Source organism: Dunckerocampus dactyliophorus, chromosome 1, assembly GCF_027744805.1.
Source record: "Dunckerocampus dactyliophorus isolate RoL2022-P2 chromosome 1, RoL_Ddac_1.1, whole genome shotgun sequence".
NCBI lineage: Eukaryota > Metazoa > Chordata > Actinopteri > Syngnathiformes > Syngnathidae > Dunckerocampus > Dunckerocampus dactyliophorus.
The window spans coordinates 33,328,755-33,353,886 of record NC_072819.1 but is presented as its reverse complement, the minus strand read 5'-3'; the positions used below and the strand labels follow the sequence as shown (position 1 = coordinate 33,353,886).

The 25,132-nt window shown below is 42.8% G+C and overlaps 3 protein-coding genes across 7 annotated transcripts in view; 1 reads left to right on the top strand and 2 right to left on the bottom strand.

Annotated features, from left to right (window-relative positions):
* Window positions 1-15,314, top strand: part of LOC129187074 (B-cell receptor CD22) — a 20,044-nt gene extending 4,730 nt beyond the window's left edge. For 2 of the 3 annotated variants that reach the window (XM_054786143.1, XM_054786007.1), the window contains 16 exons: window positions 950-1,015; window positions 2,769-2,828; window positions 4,074-4,367; window positions 4,452-4,724; window positions 4,812-5,099; window positions 6,924-7,190; window positions 8,426-8,716; window positions 8,883-9,158; window positions 9,235-9,349; window positions 9,787-9,944; window positions 10,026-10,127; window positions 10,219-10,287; window positions 10,425-10,484; window positions 10,567-10,629; window positions 10,719-10,795; window positions 11,797-15,314. In XM_054786143.1, the coding sequence (XP_054642118.1) occupies window positions 958-1,015; window positions 2,769-2,828; window positions 4,074-4,367; window positions 4,452-4,724; window positions 4,812-5,099; window positions 6,924-7,190; window positions 8,426-8,716; window positions 8,883-9,158; window positions 9,235-9,349; window positions 9,787-9,944; window positions 10,026-10,127; window positions 10,219-10,287; window positions 10,425-10,484; window positions 10,567-10,629; window positions 10,719-10,783 (2,439 nt within the window). In that variant the 5' untranslated portion in view covers window positions 950-957 and the 3' untranslated portion in view covers window positions 10,784-10,795; window positions 11,797-15,314. The remainder of the gene's footprint in view (window positions 1-949; window positions 1,016-2,768; window positions 2,829-4,073; window positions 4,368-4,451; window positions 4,725-4,811; window positions 5,100-6,923; window positions 7,191-8,425; window positions 8,717-8,882; window positions 9,159-9,234; window positions 9,350-9,786; window positions 9,945-10,025; window positions 10,128-10,218; window positions 10,288-10,424; window positions 10,485-10,566; window positions 10,630-10,718; window positions 10,796-11,796) is intronic. The other variant, XM_054786062.1, reaches the window with a different exon arrangement.
* On the bottom strand, window positions 2,769-13,068 carry apobec2b (apolipoprotein B mRNA editing enzyme, catalytic polypeptide-like 2b). 2 transcript variants are annotated; one of them, XR_008572695.1, is made up of 5 exons: window positions 12,719-13,068; window positions 12,159-12,339; window positions 11,698-12,047; window positions 5,738-5,955; window positions 2,769-2,823 (listed from the first exon to the last, which is right to left on the bottom strand). XR_008572695.1 is itself a non-coding variant. In XM_054789682.1 (4 exons), exons 1-3 carry the CDS (start codon window positions 13,066-13,068, stop codon window positions 11,700-11,702), a joined length of 879 nt encoding a protein of 292 aa, XP_054645657.1. In that variant the 3' UTR covers window positions 10,932-11,616; window positions 11,698-11,699. The 2 variants fall into 2 exon arrangements, 1 of the variants encoding a protein (XP_054645657.1); XM_054789682.1 differs by lacking the exons at window positions 2,769-2,823; window positions 5,738-5,955 and adding an exon at window positions 10,932-11,616.
* On the bottom strand, window positions 15,308-25,132 carry si:dkey-109j17.5 (zinc finger BED domain-containing protein 4). 2 transcript variants are annotated; one of them, XM_054786701.1, is made up of 5 exons: window positions 24,568-25,132; window positions 24,220-24,483; window positions 19,202-19,461; window positions 17,484-18,042; window positions 15,308-16,151 (listed from the first exon to the last, which is right to left on the bottom strand). In XM_054786701.1, the coding sequence occupies exons 1-5, from the start codon at window positions 24,715-24,717 to the stop codon at window positions 15,324-15,326; spliced, it is 2,061 nt and encodes a 686-aa protein (XP_054642676.1). In that variant the 5' UTR covers window positions 24,718-25,132; the 3' UTR covers window positions 15,308-15,323. The 2 variants fall into 2 exon arrangements, with proteins under 2 accessions (XP_054642676.1, XP_054642770.1); XM_054786795.1 differs by having other exon boundaries at window positions 24,256-24,483; window positions 24,568-25,128.

Genomic DNA, 25,132 nt, shown 5'->3' with positions numbered 1-25,132 from the left:
CCACCTTCCATTTGGGGATGTCCCACAGAGGCTCAGTAGGTCTTAGATCTGTAGACATGCTTGCCCAGTCCATCACTTTTACCTTCAGCTTCTTTAGCAAGGCAGTGGTCATCTTAGAGGTGTGTTTGGGGTCATTATCATGTTAGAATACTGCCCTGCGGCCCAGTTTCCAAAGTGTTGATCACGGTCTGCTTCAGTATGTCACAGTACATGTTGGCATTCATACAGTATTTCCCTCAATGCACTGTTCTTCCCAGAGCCGGCAGCACTCATACAGCCTCATACCATGACACTCCCACCACCATGCTTGACTGTAGGCAAGACATACTTGTACTCCTCACCTGGTTGCCGCCACACACGCTTGACACTATCTGAATTAAATAAGTTGGTCACAGACCTTGTCTTGGTCTCATCAGACCACAGAACATGGTTCCAGTAATCCAATCCTTTATCTGATTGTCTTCAGCAAACCTGTTTCCGGGCTTTATTGTGCATCATGTTTAGAAGAGGCTTCCTTCTTGGACGACAACCATGCAGGCCAGTTTGATGCAGTGTGCAGCCTGCAGTTGGCAGCAGCCACACGCCTATTTTTCAAACACAACCTGTGGATATAACGTTGAGCATGTTCACTCGATCACGGCAAGGCCTGTTCTGAGTGAAACCTGTCATGTTAAACTGGTTCTCAACTGGTTTGGCTGCAGGGCCCACCATCACATCAAAGACAAGTGGCGAGTACAGAATACTCGCTCATCACTGTGCACCAGTTACCAGAGCTCTTTTTCAACGTTCTCTTTTGAGCTTTGCCACTTTAAGGAATATTAATAGATTAAAATAAGTACAATCTCTACAAGTACAATATCTTAGCAGTTTCCATGACTGATTGTATATAGTAATATAATTAACTGAGCATACTCTGACCTCATCTATTTTGTCATCTCCCCTCCACCAGTCACCTCCATGTTCAAGGACATTATCCCAACCAGTGCACCATCAAATGTGACTGAGGCAATCTATGGTGAGCTAAACAAAACATTTTTTTTCACCTTAGGGGCACTGCTTCCTGAAATCAGAACGTGAGACACGAACACAAACACCCTATCCCTAACACAAACTAACCCCACCCCTAACCAGACCCTTAATCCCAGCCTTGACCACTATTCCAGGGGTCAGGAACCTTTTAAGGTTTTTTAGGTTAAGAGAGCCATGAAAGCCACATATTTTAAAATGTATTTCTATGAGAGCCATATCATATTTTTAAAGTATTTTTAAGCAAGTTCAGCAATTTTAGAATATAATAAGTCGCAAATTTATTCTTTTTAATAACATTGTTATACTGATGCTAACCGGTAATAAACAATATACTTCTTACCATTAATACGACTTCTGGTGCTGCATGGTTTTGCCCGTACTCCTCATCTTTCTTCCTGCCTTTTCACCATCGTCTTCGTCAAAAGGATTTGTTGTGCAGAATTCAGCTCAACTCTCAGTGACCCGCAAAGTATTGTAAGGACATCTGACACTGGTTCTAGCCACCTGCATTGCGGTAGAAAATGTTAAAATGTGTGAGAATGTTTGATATTTTTAACATCTTTTTTAACACTGTGACTTCTGTAATGTTTTACTTTAAAATGTCGACTCAAAATGAAATAAATAAATGTTAAAAAGTGAGCCACATGCAGTCATCAGAAGAATCACATCTGGCTCTCGAGCCATAGGTTCCCTACCCCCGCACTCACCTAAACCCACCCTAACTATAACACTAACCCCACTCACACCAAAACCGTAACCTGAACCCCAACCCTCAACTCTAAGATCTACAAACTTAAAAAAACTCTACCTTTCGATTTTATTTGTGAATTGTCCTCTAATCTACGGAGAAGTCATCTCCTCACATCCAACGTCACCTCAGACATAAGACTTGGTTTTTTACATTTACCAAAATTTTAAAACCTGTACTTTTACATACTTGTACTTTTGTATACGGTATTTAAGTAAAATTTCAGCAAAGTAATATTAATTTTACAAGTACAATATCTTAGTACAGGGGTCACCAACCTGTCGATCGCGAGCTACTAGTCGATCTTTGGGACTTTGCCGGTCTATAGCGAGAATATTACAAAAAAAAGACGTATTATTACATCAGTGCCCTCCCCTCCCGGAGAGCGACCAACAAGCACGCATTTTGACCACTGAACATGCCAGTACGCCTCGCCGCTCTCCAGGCACACAACCCGCAAGCTCCAGCCAGGAGCCCAGTCCCCAAAACCTGGCCGGAGGTACCAGCGCACGTACACCGACTCGACTCGCCCCGCAACAACAAGCGTTCAGTGGCAAGCGAAAGAGAGTAAGAGTGACAGAGCACAGCGATGTGCCTTAGCACACAACAGCAGTTATTGTACATCAATATGGCTCAAAATCTACCTTTGCTACCTCAAAATTAAGGCACAAATATAACTCCATAGATGTGCACCTCCAAAAAAATCTTCAATCTGTGGCTCGCTAGGGATGACTATTGTAACTCATTGACCAGTCTCTCTCTCCTCAACCACCATCGCTAGCCCACGACACAGAGCTAACAAGCCGAGTTGTAGGTCGCTCATAGAGCCCACACCACAAGCTCGACCCTAACAAAGATCCACAAAAGTTCACGGCTGAGACCAGGGATCTTGGTGACCACTGTCTTAGTACTTTCCATCAGTGTATACACGTAATAGTAATTAGTTAAGCATAGTCTGACCTTGGCTGTTTTGTCATCTCCTCTTCACCAGTCACCTCCATGGACATTTTCACAACCAGTCAACCGTCAACTGAGAGTCAGACTATCTATGGTGAGTAAAAATATGAAAATAGAGTTGAAATGTGTGCCTATGTGAGAAATTCAAGAGGAACAGAACACAAATATAATTTATATAATTTAAGCATTGCAAGTATTTACATTTTATTTTTTGAGCCACACTTGGCTAAACAAATGTACATTAAGTGAAATGTCCTCTGTTAATTCTACAATTTAAATATTATATAATGTTCATTTTGGGCAGCACGGTGCCACATGTGTTTTGCTCAGCAAAATGCCTGTGAATACTCTCACAGCACAGCGAAGTGTTTCTGGGTTTCAATTTTGGCTCTGACCTGCCTTTATGGAGTTTGCATGTTCTCCCAATGCTTACTGTAAAGCACCGTGTATAAACCACACGTTTTTTCCACTGGTAAGAAGCAAAAAATCGGGGTGCGGTTTATACACAATGACAGGTCTGTGACCAGACGTAGAAATTGACGAGAAGTCCATTTTAGAATAGCTGTCTGTGGGTCAGACAGTTGCTTTGACTTTAGCGCCCTCTGCTGTACAGTTGCTGAAAATGCTTGTGTATGCAACTAACTTATCTGACGGCTGTCTGTATTTTCACACAGTGAAATGATGTCTATATACACTGAAGCTAACCTAAGCTTCCATTAAAACATTGCAAATGTAAAATACAATACAACGTTGGAGTTTATTCAAATTCACTCTGAAGCAATGCAATAAAATAATAATAGAGAAAAAGAGAAGCAGTGAAAGAAAAGATATCAAAACATCTCTGAAAATTGCAAATTTCTTTATTATTATTATTATTATTATTATTATTATTATTATTATTATTATTCTATGCTTAGCCATAATATTAAAGATCTAGATGCCGAAGTTCAGATTTCTCCTTTATTCTTCTTTTTTGAAATTGCTTAGTACCTTTACGCATGTTGATTTGAGATGAAAGAGTTGGCAAGCATTTATGAACTAAAAATTTTTTTTCCCCGCCGTGAGCCTGAAAATGGGGGTACGGTTTATACACGGTGCTTTACGGCATATTTACTCCTGTTTCCTCCCATAGTCCAAAAACATGCATGTTAGGTTCATTGAATAAATTGTCGATGAATGGTCGTTTGTCTATATATGTCATATGATTGACCGGTGACCAGTCCAGGCCCTATTCCCGGTGAAATAAGCTCCTGCTCACCAATGACAGAATGACAGAATAAGTGGCAGAAATGGAAAGAACAATGTCCAATTTATATACTGTATTTTCACATTTTTCCAGAGCCTCCTGTCCCATCATTGTACTTGCAGTCACCCTGGTTGGAAGTCTTCCCTTCTGAGAAAGCGCAGCTTCGATGTAGTATCAACGACAGCACTGACTGGAGCTTCACCTGGTACAAATCTGGGACTCAAGTGCAAGAAGCAGACCCCAATTTGTCTTTTAATTTGTCGCACGGTGCGGTGCTGACGATCATTGCAGCGTCACAAGCATACTCTGGAATGTATAGGTGTAAAGGTCATCACAAAGTAAAGGGCAATTCCACCAACAGTGATCCACTTCAGCTGAAAGTCTATGGTAAGCTTCATGTCTTTTATTTGTTGCTGAATGTCAAGTCAACAGATACTACTAATATGCTGATTTTGTATGTTTTCTTATTAGCAAACAAGCCCAATCCAACTTTGACCCAGAATCCAAAGTTGGAACACATGTACCCAGGAGAATCGGTCACCTTCCTGTGCATGATTTACAACTCTTCTGGTTGGGACTATATGTGGTTCCATAATGACAAGGAAATACAAGAATCCAATAATCACACTTATAGAATAGATTCTTTAGTACTATCTGACAGTGGGCGGTACCACTGCAAAGCCAAAAGAGGAAAAAGTCCTTTCTACACGGAACAAAGTGAAACATCAACCCTGCAGGTTTCTGGTAAGCACCACTTGCCACAACTAGGTCACGCTGTGCCAACAAGCCAATACTAGTATATGCCATATCCCATGATGTGCTTTATTTCAGAACCACCAACACCAACTCTGAAGCTTGTGACTTCCTGGTTAGATGTGTTCGAAAATGAGACTGTAGAGCTAACTTGTGATATGGACAGCTCGAACTGGACATTCACTTGGCACAGAAATGAAAAGGCACTCCTGCAAGACCCTGCGCTGGATCTGAGCGCAGGAGGCTCTCTTCTCAATATCACCTCAGCTTCTCAAGCTCTCCAAGGAAAATATGCTTGCAAAGCACACCACGAGTTCAGGGAAGTCACCTCCGTATTCAGCAACACTGCGATTGTTCAAGTTTATGGTAAATTATGTTTTCATTCTGCTTATGTTTTGTCTAATGTTAACACCATGTTTGTTCATGTATCCCAAAGACCTTTCCCCGAAAAGTGTACTCTTTAAATTTCTGTACATGTACATAAACTACGCCGTGCCATCCAATGCCATTCAGTGCCAATTTGGGGCATAAAGCTCAGCTGCCTCACATGGGCTGGGAGATCTGACACGTACTAAAACATATAATCCAAAACAGAACAGTAAGGACGATGAGATTTATAGGGATTAGGAAGTTTTGTCATACACATGAACTACACTGTAAGACAGGCGGCACATCTGGAGTTTCAATCCATTCAAACTAATTAAAACCCACTGTACACTACCGGTCAAAAGTTTTAGAACACACCAATTTCTCTGGAGGAAAAACCGACATTTTTAAGTGTTAAGATGGCCTGTCTCTCTTCCTTTGTTAATTGGAGCAACAAATTACTTTCTCCAGTACAATGCTGTTCAACTGATTCACGAGGGTAAAGTACCACAGTGTGTTCTGAACACTGTTTTTAAAGGAAGAGGTCGTAAGTACTCCAGAACTTGCAACACCTGCAGGGATTAGTTGCACCAACTGCCAAGGCTTGATCAGCCTCCATTGACCAAAGCTATGCAGACCTGTTTATTGTCCATGGAGGTTATGATGTCATCAAGGACTTTGAGGGTAGCAGTGATGCATCCGTGGCCAGTTCCGAATCCTGACCGCTGATCTGACAGGATATGATGGACGTGAATGAAGTGAGTTGACTGTTGGGAAATTCGTCTCTCAAAAACGTTGGCCAGGCAGGGCAGTATTGATATAGGCCTGTAGAAGTTGGGGTTTGAGGCGGAGCCACCTTTGAAAAGAGGGAGGAAATGGCAGATTTCCAGTCAGAAGGGAAAACACACAGACGATTAGACAGGTTGAAAAAATATGTAATGGAGTCAGCAATAATATTAGCTGCTACTTCTAAAACTGTGCCACCAGATTTATTTGAATTCAGCTTAATGAGTTCCTCCAAAACGTTTGAGGCAGAAACAAGATGAAGGGAGAAGCCAACATCACTGGGCGGAGGAGGGGTTGGTAATGGAGCACCGTTGGAAACTGGGGTTAGCAAAGGCTTGCGATGAAAGAACAAAAAGGAGCGAGGCCATGCGTGATTTATCAGTGACGATTGTGTTGCCAAATTTCATGGAGGTGGGAAGTGAGTTTATTTTCCATAGACAGAACTTTGTGGGGTCAGTGCCACAGGATGAAAATTTGTCCTTGAAATGGTTGATTTTAGCTGACCTAATTGCAGAGATGGTTTTATTTCTGCATTGCCTGAAGGCAAGCCAGTCAATAGGTGACTTTGAGGACCTGGCTCTCCACCATAAGGTGTTTTTATGATGGATCAAATCAGCCAGGTCAGGGGAGAACCAGGGACTGTAGCCATTCTTACTCTGAAATCGTTTCAGTGGGGCATTTTTGTCAATAATAGTACTGAATGAATCTTTAAAATAAGATCAGGCATCATCCATAAAGGTGATGAGAAAGGCCTGGATGTCAAATGTCTTCAGAGAGTGTTTGGTTACAATCATGGGTGGCCTGAGTGAATGCATGCTATGGCACAGTGATCACTCAGATCTTGACTGAAGCCTTCAGATTGATAATTGGAGGCGTAATAATCAAAATAAGGTCGATCAGTGTGGCATTGAGTTGAATCTGCTGGTTTCAGTTATAATTTGAAAGAGCTTTAAGGCATTCAATTGCTGTGTTACTACTCCTCTTAAAATACCAAGCTTGTTTTCAACAGCTTTTTTTTTCTTTTTCTTTTTTTTTAAGGAAATACCCCGAAACCATCACTGAGCAAGGATCCTGTCTTGAACTCAATGTATGTTGGAGAAAACACCACATTCACCTGCAACGTTGATGTGGCAACAGATTGGGAGTACCAGTGGTACAAAGATGGAAAGCAGCTTACTGTCCAAGACAAAACCCTCCAAATCAACCGCCTCAGTCCTCATGATGGAGGGACTTACTGGTGCAAGGCCACCAGAGGCCAAAGAACATCCACTTACATCAGTGACAAGATGACTCAGGATGTTCTTGGTGAGTAAAATCAGCTAGGAAATGTTATTTTGAATTGCATCGAGAGAAACATTATGTAGTAGACACAAAAGTGAGTACAGCTCTCATGTTTCAGCTAGCAACCGTTTTCATTACAGTATATCGTCTCAAGGGACAATACTAAATTGGATATAACTCGGAAACTTGGATATACTTTGGTGTAATCAGCTTCTATAGTATAGACTTGCTAGCCCCTGAAAAGGAGTCAACACCCAGTCATTGTCTAAATAGCTGGCAGCACATGTGAGGACCAAGATAAGTCTTGCCTACAATTAAGAATGGCGGTGGTAGTGTCATGCCCTGAGGCTGCACGAGTGCTTCCAGCACTGAGGAGCTGTGTGACATTGTGAAGTAGCACTGTGAATATTATCCCCTCCCTTGGGAAAGTAGGCCTTATGGTAGTTTTCCAACATGCTGAGCCCAAACACACACCAAGTTGACAAGTGCCTTGCTGAGGAACCTGAAGGTGAAGGTAATGGAGTGACCAAGTATGTCTCCAGACTTGAATTCAATTGATCACCTGTAGCATCCTCAAGTGGAAGGAAGGTGGGGGAGTGCAAGATGCCTAACATCTACCAGCTGTGATGTCGTCATGGAGGAGGGGAAGAGGATTCCAGTAACAACCTGTGCAGCTCTGGTGAATTCCATGCCCAAGTGGGTCACGGCAGTGTTACATAACAACGGTGCTCACACTAAATATTGACACTTTGGACACAATTTGGACATGTTCACTGTGACGGGTACTCACTTGTGTTGCCAGCTATATTATTGGTGGATAGAAATTCTTTACTACAATACAAGCTGTGCACTGACTACTCTAACTTATATAAAAGGTTCATTTCTATAGTATTGTCCCGTGAGAAAATATCACAGGCGTGAACACACTTTTGTGAGCTACTGTAGTGAGTGTTAAAAACCATTTACTGCTTTTAGGAAGTCAAAGAGTGGAACAGCTTTGAAAGTGCACCTTGCTTCCTTTCGAAGCTGTTTTCATTCTGTTGAAACAGGATGTGGCACTGAGCAGGGAGGGACGGAAATGAATATATTTAGCTGTGAATATTGAACCGAGGAGGGTGGAGTATTTCCTTATGCTACTATTTCATATTTGTAAGACAGTTTATAGTACGGCCAATGAAAGCAGCTTCAAGGGAACCCCAATGAATGTCTTGTCTTTGGATAAAAATGCCTAATGGGTCTAATGTTTGTCTTGTTTAAAGAAATTCCTGTTCCATCTGTGGCACTCAGCACTCAATGGGCAGACGTGTTCCCCACTGAGAGTGTGACCTTGAGCTGTGCAATAACAAAAAGTTCAGACTGGATGTATACATGGCAAAGAAACGGTCAGGTGATCCAAACAGATGGGAGTGTGTCTTTTGGGTCGGATGGAACTACTCTGTCCATTGTCTCTGCTGCAGCCCGTCACCAAGGGCAATACAGCTGCTCAGGAAAGCTTAAAAGCAGGTCTGTCAGCAGCAGCCTTTCCTCTGGAGTAGCAATCAGTGTCTATGGTGAGTTTTGGAATAGCTTTCAAAAATGTAATTCCCTTTAGAACTGGACAGAACCATGTACATTTTAGTTAGTTTATGCATGCATACTTTGTTGCCCTTAAAAGTGTGATCTACATAAAAAAGCTCTTGTTAAATACAAATCTAATCATCATTTCCCCTTTATTAGGCTACAAACCCCAAATTATTCTGGTGCAGGACCCTGACTACACGTTAATGCACACTGGAGACTCAGTCTCCTATAGCTGTCACATCAACGTCTCCTCTGGATGGGAGTATCGGTGGTATAAAGATGACACTCCACTTACTGTGTCTGGAAATAACTACACCATAAGTCCTGTGGCGATAAGAAACACTGGATCGTATCAATGTCAAGCAATAAGGGGGAGAACCACTGGTATCTTCGAGACGGAGCAAAGTCTGGCTTCAAGGCTCCAAGTTGAAGGTGCGTTGTGCTTAGATCTCCCTTGGAATATTCACCTGTGCCTTTCATTTATGGAGTTCTGATATTGCTTCTGCAGAGCGTCCATCAGCAAATATAATAGTCTTAACCGGCTGGTCTGAGGTCTTTTCCACTGATAGTCTCGTGCTCCAGTGTGAGGTCAAAGGCAGTAAGGACACATGGAACTACACATGGTAATGTAAATCTATATACACTTCTCAGTTGGTACGGTAGGCAGACCTGCATATCCTAATGAGATCCAAAATAAGAGATTATTCCGCCTTTATGAAAAGAACAATGATCAGTTTTGACTGACTTTGTCTGAGAGGTCAACTGGTGTAGAGAGACAGCCGCCCCATATCGAGGCATGTTTTTTTTCCCCTTTATTTCATCAACAAGTGCATAGTAAGAACCCATTCCAATTTAGAGCATGTCGGAGTATAAATGTGGATAGAGGAATGTATTTAGTCTTCACGGAACCTTCAACAGTGTGCTGTTCACTTCGTAAATGCAGAGCTTTCAATACAAGTGTAACTCCGGGTCTGATTAGACTGTGCATGTGTGCCTAATGTTGTGCCCGTCGGAGATCTCTCTGGACTTTATGAAAACTAACAAATATGCAAACAACCAGGTTCATGAAGGGACAGGGGATTGTGAACTCATCTTCTGACAAATACACAGTTACTCCCCAAAATGACCCCGAGCAGAGTCAATACACTTGCCAGGGGATTCGCACCGGGAGACCCTCTTACTCCACAAAAAGCGATTCTCTCACGACAAAGAACCTTTGTAAGTTTTCAATAAGACGTTTGATGTGTTTTGCTTTTTTTGTACACCTACAAGTATTCTGTCACTTTCTCATTTTTCTAGTGTTGAAGAGGCGAGTGCTTCTTTCTATATCTGGCTGTATCTTCTTCGGCATTGTTGCCGTTTTCTTCGGCTGCATTATTCTAAAAATCACCAGGAAAACAGGTGTGATGAACATTTTGATGAACATCAAAGATACACCTATATCTCAGACACACACAAGATGACCAGGTGTATTTTGTATCTGATCGTGCAGAGGACGATGAAGAGAGGCCGGAGGAGGGCGAGCTGTTCCTCACCATGGCTCAGCTGAAGGATCGTGTTGGTATGGCGACAAATGCCAACGGCTATTTCCTCAAATACTGCAAATACAAGCTACCAATGATTCACTTCATTGCTTTTTTAGAACCAACCTCTTGTTGTCGGCACCCATGTGTTTAAGTTCCTCTATCTTTCCTGCAGATGCTGCTTGTCTATTGGTTGATTACATCACAGATACAGAACTGAATGCTCCAGCAAAAGGTAGAGAGCAGATTCATATTGTTCTGTGACGGGAAGCTCATTTCTCACTTGATATATATATTTTTTTTAATTTGACCTGCAGAGAGCGAGGACATTACGTGCAGTGAAACAACACAGCTACCTGTAATCTCACAGGAAGACCACGGTAATACAATCATAGACAAGCTTCCTCAAGCTGAATACTTCTAAGAGGTGAAAAGGACCGTATTACTAATCCTCCTCGTGTCTTTCTAGCTGTGACGACGGAAAGCACTGATAAACCAGAGGAGGATGGTGCTCTGCTTTCCTTTCAACACTGAGCCACCAAACATGTATGCATTTTAATACAACTCACCTGCATGCATCAGGAAATATTTAAAAAAAATCTATGGAAAAAGTCAAAATATTTAACTCTTGGTGGTGTCAATAGAAAGTCAAATCAATAGTTTTCTCTACAAATAATATGGATTTCTTAGAATTGTAAAATTGTATGTTCTTTTTTATTGAAAAATAACAATACTGCATTGATGAATTCACTTGTTAGGTACATGCCTGGAAATATTCTCATTCAGCCAGGTCATTGTATTCTCAGGGCACTGAGTCGGTCACAACTGGACTGTTCAGGCTGTGTTAGAAAGATTAGCGCTTTCCTATCTAGTCATACTAGAGCTGTCCTACCTCGTCGTTGAGCAGGAACTGATGAAGCCTGCTCGGATGTCTTCTAAGACAACCGGGTTGCGATCAATTCAATGCCCTGAGAATTTGATAGGCAGGATTAGAATATTTTATAATACAGTGTATTTTTTTTTTAAACATAAACTAACGGCTGTCAGTGTATGCACAATTCCCCATACAAACCCCAGATGGCAGTAGAGTACATCTGATAAATTTCCAATGGTCTGTTAATGTAATTCCAACAGCAGTTTGTTGACCTATTGATATGTGACAAATAACTCCATCGTAGAAAAAAATCAACAGGCTCGAACAAAACGTTCTGTTTTTTCCAATGAAATCATCAATGAAATAAAAAAATATGTTACTGCAATTGTTCATTGTAACTTGACATTGTTTGCACATTCAGATGTGACAGTCGGAAATTCATGTTCAACCTGCACATATTTCAGTTGTGGATAAATCTTGTCTACACGCGAACCTGTGACAGGAAAAGACCAGATGTGAACAACACAAGTTCTACACACACTATATAAACTGAAAAGGTTTCTGCAGGACTCACATCTACTTGAGGATATCAGCCAGTTTCTCCACATAATAGTTGTAGTTTTCCTGACAGTCCTCCCAGGGTGTAAAGGTCTGGTCCTCCTTCTCCACGTAGGTCTCCCAAACATGCAGGAAGTCAGAGGGCTTCATCATCCTCACTTTGCAGCCAGCGTTCACCAAGGCCTTGAGGCCCTCTACTATCTCTGGCTCTTCCCACTCAAAGAGGCGGGAGCAAAATATACACAGACGGACCTTTTTGCGCTGCTGGAGGACGTTGGCCAGCTTAGCAGAACAAGCCACACAGGGACTAGAAGACATGTACCATGTGACATCATATTCCTGGGAGGTGTTACTGTTAGGGAGCACCTGGAAAGGTAAGAGTGTGGAGGCAAGGAGGAGACAAGCATAAGAAAAGAGCAACACCTCTCAAATGCTTCATGTGTATCAGCATGGACAGCTGAGGCTGCAGCAAATTACTTGCTGAAAGAAAGCCTCTTCGGCGTGAGCTGTGGCATGTTCATCCTCCAGATAACCTTTCAAAGGCTCTGTGGTGCCTCCTGGCGTGTCCACTCTGTAGCACAGCAGGGTCTTGTTCCTCCCGGATGAGTACTCCACATTCCTGAACTGGAACTTGAAGTAGAACGGGCTCATCTGTTCCCTGGTAGGAAGTAAAAATGCCTATAAATCCATGATCGCATTGCATGGTTTCGTTTAAGAAAAGTGTTTTATGTGACTATGCACCAATAAATTGGAGGTTCTGTTGCCTGAGGAAATAAATCATTGCAATGTGCAATGTGTGTACTGTCCAAACATGTCCAACAAGCAAAAGGATAACACAGAAAACACATACTGTATTAATCAGTGTGTTACTGTCTGGTGCACAAATAACTCCATAACATCCGTGACTCAGCCCCATTCTTACTGCTGGTTTAAAGAGACAGCAGGTGCAAGTGTCTGGCGTTCTTCCTCACTGAAATCAATAGAATATGTACGCAGAAAGACGAGAAATCCGCCAAGTAACCGAACAGCTTACCCACCCTGTGACGATCTCAAACGGCGGCAGTTCGAAAGGCACGAACTCTCCGTTTCCATCGCTTTTCTTCACCTCTTCGCCTGCTGCCCCTCCAGCTTCCCCATTCCTCTTCTCCTCTTCCACCAGAGCAGGAGCTTTCTCTGGCTCTTTCACAACTTTGTCCTGCTGCTTTTTCCCACCTTTTGTCTTTTCTTTCTCCTTCTCATCAGTGGGTTTGTTTTCCGTTTTCTTCTCCTTCCGCTTAACACTGACCCGGCTGTTTCTGTCTGCCATGATTTTGTAGCAGCAAGTGAGTGTTGGATGAGGAGAGAGGGAGAGAGAGTGGGTGCAAGTGGAGTGATAACCCAAGTGCATCAACAGAAATAGAAGCTATTGTGACCTGAGTCATATCGAGTGAATGTCTGGCTGGGGCAGGCTCTCTGAACCCACTCCCCCCTCTGTCCATGCCCTGGATGCTGAAAGGGAAAGTGATAACAAGACTGAGCGTATTGAATGGCAAATATAGGACAGGGCTGAAGAAACTATACGGACAAAAGCATTTAGCCACACCACTCAAGGGTTGGGCTTGACCCTTCAGTTCCTGCTACTAATTATTTCTTCCTCTTATCAAGAGACTTTTTTGCTTCCCTTGTGCACAAAGGAAGATCCACAAACCCACAGTTGGATGAGTTTTGTGTAGAAAAACCAGCAGTCTAACTTCAATCCCTTCTTTTGTGATGGACGACAACAAAGACGGGCCCTCTCTCAGGTCAAACACCAGTGACCTCTGACCTCAGAAATGGACAAAAGGTCCAGCAGACACTCCAAAATCTTCTCCAAAGTCGAAGACGCTGTTATAGCTGCAAAGAAGGGCCCAACTTCACATTTTTGGCTGTACAGTGCCTCTAGGTGTCCCGGTATAGTGTTCTTGTCTTTATACAATGAGTGACTAAAGGTGTGACCCCTGAAACAAAACAGTTGCCGTTCAGCCCCCACCGCCAATCTCCTGTCAGCAGGTCAACAACAGGCAGGTTATTAATAACACAGCCGGACTGTTTATGCATGTGTGTGTACAGGGTTACCAAGGTTCTCTTGATACAGAACACCACTTTTGTTTTTGCCAACTCTACTGTCCTGCAGCACTAAGCAATAAGCCAACTAAGCCCCCATCCCCCTAAATAGAGCCTGGCTGGGCGCTGTGCTGTCCACACAAAAATGATGAGTGGGATGACTGTGTCTCTGTGTCATGAATAGGAAAAGGCATGCATTGCAGCATGGCCCGGTGTGCATGTGCCATCCATGAAATCACCTCACATCAATATGGTCCACAGAGTGGGGGAGGGGAAGAATTGCTTTTGCAAATGCATGTGTATGTGGCTCCCTGCATTGCAGATGTAATAACTTGGCATGAGGAGATTACGGGAGAGGGCAGGGGCGTCCAATTACAATTTCCTCCCATCCCTCAGCCTCACTCTGGGCCAAGTAATTCATTTGAGAGGCAATTACCAATAAGAGAGCAGCATAGCCGGCTGGTCTAACTCAAATGGATGAGCTGTCACAGTCTGGTGGGTGGAGAGAGAGCGATACTGAGACTCTTGAAGCTGCACAGATAATCAACAACACACTCATGGGATTGAGCAGCAAACAAACAAATCATCACGGATATGAGGACGCACAGGTGAAAGCAGTGCCATGGCCGAAAGCTAAGTGTGAAATATAAGAGATATTTCATTGCTTGATGCTTATTGAGACACTTCTCTTGTGCAGTTTTTAACAAAAGCCAGGCAGGATTAGAGATATGTAATCCCACTAACAGTCTCTGTAATCAGTTCTAATGGAATTTCCTCAAAACTTGTCATTCTAGATTGATTCATGTGATTCATTATTGTGTGTCTGGTTGACTGCAGGACAAAAAAGGATGGAGATTGTGGTTGCACGAGCGTACCTGCAATTAAAACCCCCACACTCTGAATGCAGACAAACGCACAGAGGTTGTACCCCAAAATAGTGCTCTGTAAAGTTGTTTTCGGACAAAGCAGAAGCATCTATTGTAGCACAAAACTCTTGCAGCTACAATTTCGGGGGAACATTTGGGGCATAATGTATTCAAAAATAGTATTTTTGAAATGACTTCTTCCATCGCACAAAGTGAAAACAAAGGATTGGAAGAAAAAAATGTACAAATAGCAAAGGGCAAGCCAGAAAAATGAGCACCAAATAGTACACCTTTAAAGATAGCCACTATCTGCATACTATATTCCTGTATTTTATTATTAGAATAGAAGCATTATTTACTGACAAACTAATTTTTCTGGCTTATGCCCCACTCCTCAACAGGTTTTTGTTTAATGATCAAAGTACTACACTGTAGAATAGAAAGTACATGTCATTTAGAAACTTAGCTGGAGATGCACTTCCATATAGTTGGACATTTAAAAACTATAATAAAAATGTCAAATCAATTAATTTGTCCTTGGTTCTTAAAGAATGTCTTTGGGGATAAAGATGGTGTTCAGAAACCAAAACAATGCAACAGAATGCCTCTAGAATATAAAGGAGGCCTCAGCTTTGAAGAAGGTTAATCCCACCACAACTGACTGTGTTTTTCAGTGTACCAAGAAAGAGAAAGACTATGTCCATAGTAATCTGTAGTTGGCTTTGAGGTATATGAGTGTCTCCAGGTTCTTTGGTAGGACACGGCCTCTCTCGGGCCGCAGACAGTGCTCAGCATGGCTGAAGATGCTTTCCACAGCGGTGCCGCAAGCAGGTATGGTAAACGCCCTCTTGGCCACCTGGGAGAGGAGTGGGAAGTCAATTGTTTTACGTCGCCAGTAATGAAGAGCCTCTTCATCCGTAGGTTCCTCGCGCAGGTAGATGCCTAGCTCTTGCTCCAGGCTCTTGGCCTGGCTCATGGGTCTCTGCTTAATGAAAGAGAATAGCTTGCAGGGCCGAGCCAGAGACGACACAGACGATGGTGCTGGTGCTGGAGATGTGTGGGAAAGAGGGTGTCGCTCTGTGTTTGAGTCTGTGGAATGTTTAGATAATTCTTCTAGAAGAACTTGTCTGTGCCACTCTGGGTCGCTGCTCCATGTGAGCTTGAACTGGGGGTCGAGAGTGGTGGCAGTGATGTAGAGGGGGTCCTCCAGGATAGGAGCCAGATGACGCTCTGCAGCTTGGCTGAGGCTTGCCAAGAGAGAGGGGCAGCAGGGAGTTGACGACTCAGAGAGATGTTTGCGTAAGCCCAGCACACACGGCAGAGCCAGACTGATGGACACATGTCTATGAGTATTTATGTCTGCCTGACGCTCCCCAGACACCATGTCCCAGGCCTCTATGAAGGGCTCCAAAGTGTCAGTGAGCTCCCTCAGCAGGGCCCTTTCTGAAACACCCAGCACCATTTCCCCTGGACCACTCATCTCCTCCAAGATCTCCACGGACTCCAACAGCCGTCGCAGCACCTGAATCCCAACATGGATACATAAATAGACAAGACATTTGCATGTACAACATCTCACAAAAGTCAGTACGTCCCTCACATTTCCACAGCCATTTTATTACACTATATCTTCTCAAGGGACAATAATATAGAAATGAAGCTTGGATGTACTTTAAAGTAGTCACTGTCAGATTTACCATCCATGTGAATGGTTGTCAATATGTGCCGTGACCAGTCCAGGGTGTACCCCGCCTCTCGCCCAAAGTTAGCTGGGATAGGCTCCAACATACCCCCACGATTATTATGAAAATGACTCAACACACAGCCATTATTGTCTAAATAGCTAGCAACACAAGTGCTGAGGAAGCTGATGGTGAAAATGATGGAATGGCCAAGTATGTCTCCACACCTGAACCCAACAGAGCACCTGTGGGGCATCTTCAAGTGGAAGGAAGGTGGAGAGGCGCAAGGTGTTATTGCCTCCTATTAGTGTCTAACGTCCACCAACAGTAACACCCCATGCAGCGCTAGTGAATTTCATGTTCAAGAGGTTTAAGGCGGGCCGCACTGTGGCCTAGTGGTTAGCATGTTGGCCACACAGTCAGGAGATCGGGAAGATCTGGGTTCAAATCATTGGTAGTGGAGTTTGTGTGGAGTTTGCATGACCTCCCTGTGTGTGCGTGGGTTTCCTCCGGTTTCCTCCCACAATCCAAAAACATGCATGTTAGGTTAAATGGAGACTCTAAATTGTCCGTAGGTATGAATGTGAGTGTCAAAGGTTGTTTGTCTATATGTGCAAGGGTGTACCCCGCCTCTCTCCCGAAGTCAGCTGGGATAGGCTCCAGCATACCCACGACCCTAATGAAGATAAGCGGCATAGAAAACGGATGGATGGAAGAGGATTAAGGCAGTGCTAGATATTATTAATTAACAACATTAAATGTTGAGACTTTGAACACAATATGGACATGTTCATAGTGAAGGGTACTCATTTAAGTTGACAGCTATTTAGACAATAATGCTTATAATAAAATGTGAGGACTGTATTCACTTTTGTGAGATACTTACCTCATTAATATTGGGAAAGATATAGCATTCTTAGGTTTACATGAAGAAAACATTTTTTTTTTTTTTTTTTTTTTTTTTTACTAACAACTTTGTGTTGGGAAGGTTTTGCTGAGAGGTTTTTTTGTCTCGTCTCAGCCAACCTTCAAATGGAAGTCAACAGTTCAGCCACAATCGATTCAATGCCCCGAGAATTCAAAGTGAATAGAGTTCTAAATACAAAATTATCCTTGCGAGTTTGAGGGATATCAATGAAGAATTGTGAAAGCAATTAGTAATATCATAATACCTTAAGCTGAGCCGCCCAGTCTCGCACTGGTGGGGAGGCACTTCCTTGGCCCCCAAACATCATCCCAGGACCATCAAACACCTGGCTCAGTTTCTCTGGTGGAACAACAGTTGTGATGTAGTTGTAGAAGTGGCAAGCTTTGGCCAGTGCAGAATGAAGCTGCAGACAGGAGCGCAACCCTTCTCTGACACAGTGTCCCAGAGAATGAGAGAAGCAGTCCACACGACAAACACCGAGACCCTGCTCCCATGAGTCCTCCCATGTTGCTTCTTCTCCACCATGGCCATTCCTGAAGTCTCCCTTTGCATTGTTACCATTTTCTGTATCGTCTTCTTCATCCCCATCCTGGCAAAAACCAGGGAGACAGCATGGCTTCACTGTGGTGGTGCCCTGGAGTGGATCTGCAACCACACGAAAGGCTCTTCCAGACACACCATGAGAGTGACACACTTCGTCAAAATCTGAGAGAACGCGATCCCCAGTCAGAGGAAGACAAGCCAGGAGAGCTGACCGCATCTGCCACTCCGATGACAGAAAGTGGCAGGTGACACCAAGGTAACTACGGACAGGGAGAGGGAAAATAAGTGTTGAATAAAACCAAATCATCACTGCTTTCGCCTTTAGATTGATCCTTTAGATCAATTTTTATTTAATTGTCATGTCTGTTAAATAAATTAGCCTAAAATGTCAATAAAGTACATCAAATCTAACACATTTATTCCTTGTGACAAATAATGTCCAGTTCAAAACCATTGAAAATGCCGTGTTTTTATTCAAACATTTACATTGACATGAACAAATGCCATAAAAAATGCAATTTACAGTATCTTAAGATTTCAATATGGACAAGTGGCAACTTTTCTATTAGTCCACCAGACGGTGCTACATTTTCCCCAGTCAAAGCATGCAGCAAAATTCCACACCTTTTTCTTTTTTCGGCAAGAAAATGCCTTGCTGAAACGTCATGCCTTGCTACTGCGTGTCTCTATTGATGTCGGATAATGTTGTGTATGTGTATGTGTGTGTGTGTGTGCGTTATCATTTAACTTTATTTTTGTCATTTTCAACAAAAAGACAGTGTCGTTATGTAAACACTGGGCTTTACAGGGTACAAAAAATGGTATACTTCAGGTTGAAGTAGTTTTAAAATTTGACAAATTTAAAGTAGAAAAAAAACAAAGATGTAATATATGTACAGCGGTTTTTGGGAAGCTGACATTTTTTGAGTTTTTGTTTTGCTTGAAAATCAATGTTGATCAAAATGCTTTAATAATAATGTTACTAATAGTAATAACAATAGTAATAACAATAGTAATAGTAATAAGAATAAGAATAAGAAGAAGAACTATTGTTGTTATTATTATTTTTATTATATTTCACTAGTTTTCAGTAGTTTTTTCCCAAAATCGAGTCTTTTTATCTTATATCTGGCCAGCCCTTTTTTGCAGTGTATGTGACGAAGACGCTTGCATGTTCTTCTGCGATGGAGCGCCACGCCTATCTTGTTTACATGTGTGTTCCACAGCGGAAGAAGATGCAGGCGTGTTCACCACCAAAATCCGACCAGTACTGGACTTATGGAACCAAATAGGGGGTAAGTCGCTGTTGATGGACTACACTGCTCATGGAGATTTCATACAACTTCATGTAAACAAATTCGAACTATTCCTTTAAGTCTACAGTCTTAAGAATATATATATATTTTTTTACATCCTTACCCTAGCGTAGCTCTAGATGAGATCCTCCAGACATCCAAGCTGAGGCTGAGGGCGTGCGCTGAGGCCAAAGCCTGACGGATGGTCACCTGGGCCTGGTAGGCGTAGGTTGGGAGGAGCTGGCTCTGGATGTAGTGCTGGGGGTCTGGGGTGTAACGGGGCTCCAGGAGCTGAAGCAGTGCTCGGAAGCCAGGATTTTCCACCATGGAAACTGGCTGCAGATCATTAACGATCATCTTAGTGATGGCCTCACTGATCAAAACCTATGATGACAGTCATGTGATTAAGGTCAGTTACAGTACATCACAAAAGTGAGTACACGCCTCACATTTCAAAAAACATTTTTATTATACTTTCTCAAAGGACAATACTACAAAAAATAAACTTGTTTGTACATTAGATCAGTCAGCTTGGAAAGCAGTAAAGAGATATACTGTCTGGAAATAAGTCAACACACAGCCAGTACTGCCTTAATCCTCTTGGGCATTGAATTCACCAGAGCTGGTTGTCACTGGGATCCTTGTCCACTCCTCCATGATGACATCACTGCCCCCCAGGTGTGTATGTCCTGTATTATGTGTGTATTACGTCTACCACCATGCTTGACTGTAGGCAAGACACAATTATCTTGATACTCACTACTCACTTGAGTTGCCAGCTACAGTACTTCGACAATAATGGCTGTGTTTGGAGTCATTTTCAGTAGATAGTAAATCTAGACTGTATATGAGCTGCCTCTGCGACACTGAGCCAGGGGCGATGTGCATTATATGCTGAACTGACAGAGCATGTGACCTCGGCTCTAGATAATGGCGGTCCTGCAGATAATGCTATTTTTTCCACCCTTTACTATACTGTACATATTTTATATACAAAACAGAGCAGTTGTTGAATTCAATGTGAATAGATAGAAATAATTATAAGATAATAGCAATAATAGTAATGACTTGATGTATAGTCTAGTATGTCCATCTTATTTCCTGTCCTACAAGTATCAGATCACATTCAAACAACAGTGCAGTGGTTCTTCAGCTGACCCCTTTTAAGAATCTGAAACTATATGGACCCACTTCCCTGGAAATATTCACATAAATTATTTAAATGGGAAACAGGGACTCAGCAGCAAGCAAAGAAATGCCCTAGCAGTCCGCAAGGTAATTAGTGGTTTGATGTGTTTTCTATCAAGCAGTGGCATATGATTACATTTCAACACTTTTTTTATGGACAAGGTCACAACAGTCAGGCAAACCATTCCAAAGGTCTCAACTGCTGGTCTGCCTGGCTCCCCTGTAAAACACACATTTGAGAATGCTGACCCAATTTCCACTTGTCTTCTTAAAAAATCAGTTCAACAGTTAAACCCCATCAACTGCCCTTTAGACGTTATCCGTGCAAGGATGATGAAAGAGGTTATAGATACAATTGGTCCCAGCCTTGTTCTTTTCATGAACAGCTGCTTCAGGCTGGGTATTGTCCCCACTGCCCTTAAGCAAGCTGTAGTTAGACCACTTCTCAAAAAGCCCAACCTAGAACCATCAAATCTGTCCAGTTTCACATCTGCCCTTCCTGTCCAAGGTCATGGAGAAAATTGTCCTCTCACAACTCCAATCATATTTGTCCATCCATAATATTGCTAACAAATATCAATCGGGCTTTAGAAACCGCCACAGCACTGAATCCGCATTATTGAAAGTACACAATGACATTCTCACAGCCCTTGATGCTAAAAACTCAGTTGTGCTGGTGCTTTTAGATCAGGGGTCACCAACGTTTTTTCTTGCGAGAGCTACTTTTAGAAAATTAAAATGGCCACGAGCTACTCATTTTTGTAGAAAAGATTTTCATACCTTATTTCAACCCAAACAGATCAAATATGCTTGTTTTATCAAAATGCTGGTATCCACAACTCACATTTTATGTTTCAGAATACTTTTCTTTCTAGTGTTCTCACATTATTAACTGAAAACCTGAATGAAAAGCAGGCTTGCGGCCACGTCATGTGGTCGTGGGGGGCTACCTGGTGCCCGCGGGCACCACGTTGGTGACCCCTGTTTTAGACCTGACAGCTGCTTTTGATACTGTGGACCACTCAGTCCTCATCTCCCGCCTGGATCTTTCCTCTACAACCACTCCCCTCTCCTCTGGCGTGCCCCAGGGTTCCATCCTTGGGCCTACCTTATTTTCATTACACATGCTACCTTCAGGACCAATCATCTCCAGACACAATCCATATTCATTTTTATGCCGATGATGTACAGCTCTACCTACCAGTAATGCTCAATGACAAGAACGCACTAGATCCCCTCCATAGCTGCCTGCAGGACATCAAACAATGGTTGTTTCCGAATTTCCTTCATTTAAACGAAGGAAAAACGGAGTACATTGTTTTTACCCCCGATTCGCCGCACAGTGAACCCAATTTTAACACTCTTACCCCTCTTTTTGCTCCTGCCGTTAAAAACCTTGGTGTGTTTTTTGACAACAGTCTAAAGTTTGATAAGCAAATTAGTTCTTTGGTCAGAGCAAGTTTTTTCCACCTCAGGCTCCTGGCAAAGGTAAAGCTCTTTTTATCGAGTACAGATCTTGAAAAAGCGATTCATGCTTTCATCAGCTCAAGGCTTGATTATTGTAATGCTCTCTACACTGGAGTAAATCAGTCCCTCCTCCGCAGGCTCCAATTGGTACAGAATGCAGCTGCTCGTCTCCTTACTAATGCTCCAAAATACGCCCATATCACTCCAGCTCTCTGTTCTCTCCATTGGCTCCCGGTACAGTCTACAATCAATTTTAAAGTCCTTTTATTTGTGTTCAAATGGCTTGCTCTGGCATACTTGGTTGAGCTTTTAACTGCCCGTCACCACTCCAGGGCCCTGCGCTGTTCTCATCACACAACATTAGAAGTCCCGAGGATGAAATACAAAAAATGAGGGAATTGCGCTTTTGCCCCCATGCTTTGGAACTCTCTTCCACTTGCACCATGGTCTATTACAGAGCTATCAGTTTTTAAATCTCAATTAAAAACCTATTTATTCAGACTGGCTTTTGAGACATGATGATTATACACTCCTGATCAAAATCAGTTGAAAAATTGCTAGAATTTGCCTTGTGCACATTTGAATCTTAATGAGTTTTTAAGTAGAGCTACAATATGTAAACACAAGAAGGGGGAGTGAGACAAAAAGCATTTTGAAAAAGTAATTTATTGAAAACAACAATTAAACTGAAATAGGCTGTTTATCACCTGCTCAAAATTTTCATTTTCTGTCAGGCATTCACACTGTCAAGCTAAGAAGCTTTCTCTTTTTGAACGTGGTCGGATTGTTGAGCTGCATAAGCAAGGCCTCTCGCAGCGTGCCATTGCTGCTGAGGTTGGGTGCAGTAAGACAGTCATTCTACATTTTTTGAAAGATCCTGAGCATTATGGAACAAAAAAGTGAAGTGGTAGATCCAAAAAAATCACACTGGCGCTGAGCCGGAGGATCCATCAAGACACAGGGTGGTCTTCGACCCACATTAAGGCCCTTGCTGGTGCCGACTGCAGCGCAATAACCATCAGACGGCATCTGCGGGAAAAGGCTTTAAAAAACAAAAAACTAATTCAAAGACCTCGTCTCTTTCAATGTGACAGAACTGCCCCTTTAGGCTTTGCCAGGGAGCATCAAACATGGGACATTGAAAGGTGGAAAAAAGTTTTATTCTCTGATGAGAAAAAATGTAACCTTGACGGTCCAGATGGCTTCCAACGTTACTGGCATGACAAGGAGATCCCACCTGAGATGTTTTCTACCCGGCACAGTGGAGGGGTGTCCATCATGATCTGGGGTCCTTTTTCATTCAGTGGAACACTGGAGCTTCAGGTGGTGCAGGGTCGTCAAACGGCGTATGCTTATGTTGCAGCGAGCATCCCTCATGACTGAGGGCCCTCGTCTGTGTGGTAACAGCTGGGTTTTTCAACAAGACAACGCTGCAGTTCACAATGCTGGCTTGACCAAGGACTTCTTCAGGGAGAATAACATCACTCTTTTGGATCATCCTGCATGTTCCCCTCATTTAAGTCCCATAGATAACATTTGGGGATGGATGGCAAGGGAAGTTTATAAAAATGGCCATCAGTTCCAGACAGTTGATGCCCTTCATGAAGCCATCTTCACCACTTGGAGCAATGTTCCCACTAGCCTCCTGGAAACACTCGCATCAAGCATGCCCAAACCAATTTTTGAAGTGATTAACAAGAACGGTGGAGCTACTTATTACTGAGTCCTACTGAGAACATTTTTGTTCTGGTTTGGAGAGTTTTTTGTTATTTTCTGAGTGATGGTCTTAAACTTTTGATCATCTCATAAACAGCCTATTCCAGTTTAATTGTTGTTTTCAATAAATGACTTTTTCAAAGTGCTTTTTGTCTCACTCCCTCTTCTAGTTGTGTTTATTATATCTTATTTGATCTTACCCTGTTCTTATTTGCTATAACCTGTTTTTACTCTTGTGAAGCACCTTGGGCACCATTGGGATGTTGTAAGGTGCTATACAAATAAACTTTGATTTGATTTTTACTTTTTCTTGTGATTGGGACATGGGATATATAGTGAATGTAGTATACTGTAGGTTCATTTCTATCACCCTAACATTCATAGTGTGGAATATGACATCTTTTTTCCGCCACTGTGCTCATGGAGCAGTTACGACTGAGCCCGATGAACTCTGCCTAAAGCAACATATCAGTGCAACTGTGTTCATCTATGTTGCTGCGACTGCTAGATAGCAACTTTAATGTAGTTTCATAGTGAACCGATAATTATTTGTGCTGTCTGAACAAGAAAACACATCAAATGAATGGCACTGTAGTTTTGTGGCTGATGCCCCATCATTTTTTCTAAGTGTAATATTATAGTGTGTCATGTTCTGTAAACATAATTTAAAACTATTTTTGTAACATCCATTCTGCAAGTTTTTAGTTGAATTGCAGTCGTTTTAGTTTTAAGGGACATAAGAGCTCAGAACTAAGCTTTCACCATACCCACCCTATCCAGGTCATGTGATGATGGACCATAACACACCTGACGTGGGTCATGCTTGTCGAACCTGCTCACTCCTCCTCCCGCTGCTCCGTCCAGGGTTGCCATCCCTCCTGCTGCACCTCTTCCTCCCAGTCCGGCACCCATGGTGAGGGTGTAGCGAGTGTTCCCTCCATTGGCCGTCAAAGTGTGCATGGGACCAGAGGAATAACCTTCTCTCTTCATGTCTTTCCTTTTCACAAAGTCATCATACATCGCTTGATGCTTGCGCTGACAGGAGAGAGATCGTTGTTACTGCACTATTCTAAACAAAATATCATGGCATATCATTCTTTACGTTACATTTGGGATTACCTTAAGATGCGTTACGAAGTTGGACGTGACGCTGCGCTTCGCCTGGATTCTGGTACCACACGCTTTGCAGTTGGATTCGATTTTTCCATTTTCGCCCTCAAACACAATATTAAAGTAATCCAAAATAGACACCTTCGAAACAGACGCCATGGGCACCCGATCCAAAATCAACGACGACGATGATGATGGTGGTGGTGGTGGTGATGGTGATGAGGTAGCGATTCCTTCTCGCCGCCTCTCATGGACGCAGGCCGGCGTGTTTACTTCCCAGTCCCCTGACACACAACCACAAGGGCTGCTGGTTCTAGATGACACAAGTGGACGTCAAAGGATTCCCGACGGGCGTTGCGTCGCTTACACGCAAAACACGGATGTCAGCAAACATCAGTAAGACGAAAGGATACATCCGTCGCTCGGACGGAGGAGGAGGGGTGTAATTGTGTGTGCGTGCGTGTGCGTGTGTGTGTAGGATTAAGATCGGACCAGGAAGTACACACAAGGGACAGGAGTTTCATTTCCGGTTTGGACACGACCCAGCGATGTCTGCTATCTTCCTCTGGATGGA

Bases quoted from the DNA above. Each gene is read 5' to 3' on its own strand.
- apobec2b (XM_054789682.1), bottom strand. From the start codon at position 13,068: ATGCACTTGGGTTATCACTCCACTTGCACCCACTCTCTCTCCCTCTCT. The intron at 12,340-12,718 runs GTGGGTAAGCTG...ACTTCCTACCAG, and splicing joins CCGTTTGAGATCGTCACAGG to GGAACAGATGAGCCCGTTCT. The intron at 12,048-12,158 runs GTAATTTGCTGC...TTACCTTTCCAG, and splicing joins AAGAGGCTTTCTTTCAGCAA to GTGCTCCCTAACAGTAACAC.
- si:dkey-109j17.5 (XM_054786701.1), bottom strand. From the start codon at position 24,717: ATGGCGTCTGTTTCGAAGGTGTCTATTTTGGATTACTTTAATATTGTG. The intron at 24,484-24,567 runs GTAATCCCAAAT...CTCTCCTGTCAG, and splicing joins ACTTCGTAACGCATCTTAAG to CGCAAGCATCAAGCGATGTA. The intron at 18,043-19,201 runs GTAAGGATGTAA...CCCTGTCCGTAG, and splicing joins TCATCTAGAGCTACGCTAGG to TTACCTTGGTGTCACCTGCC.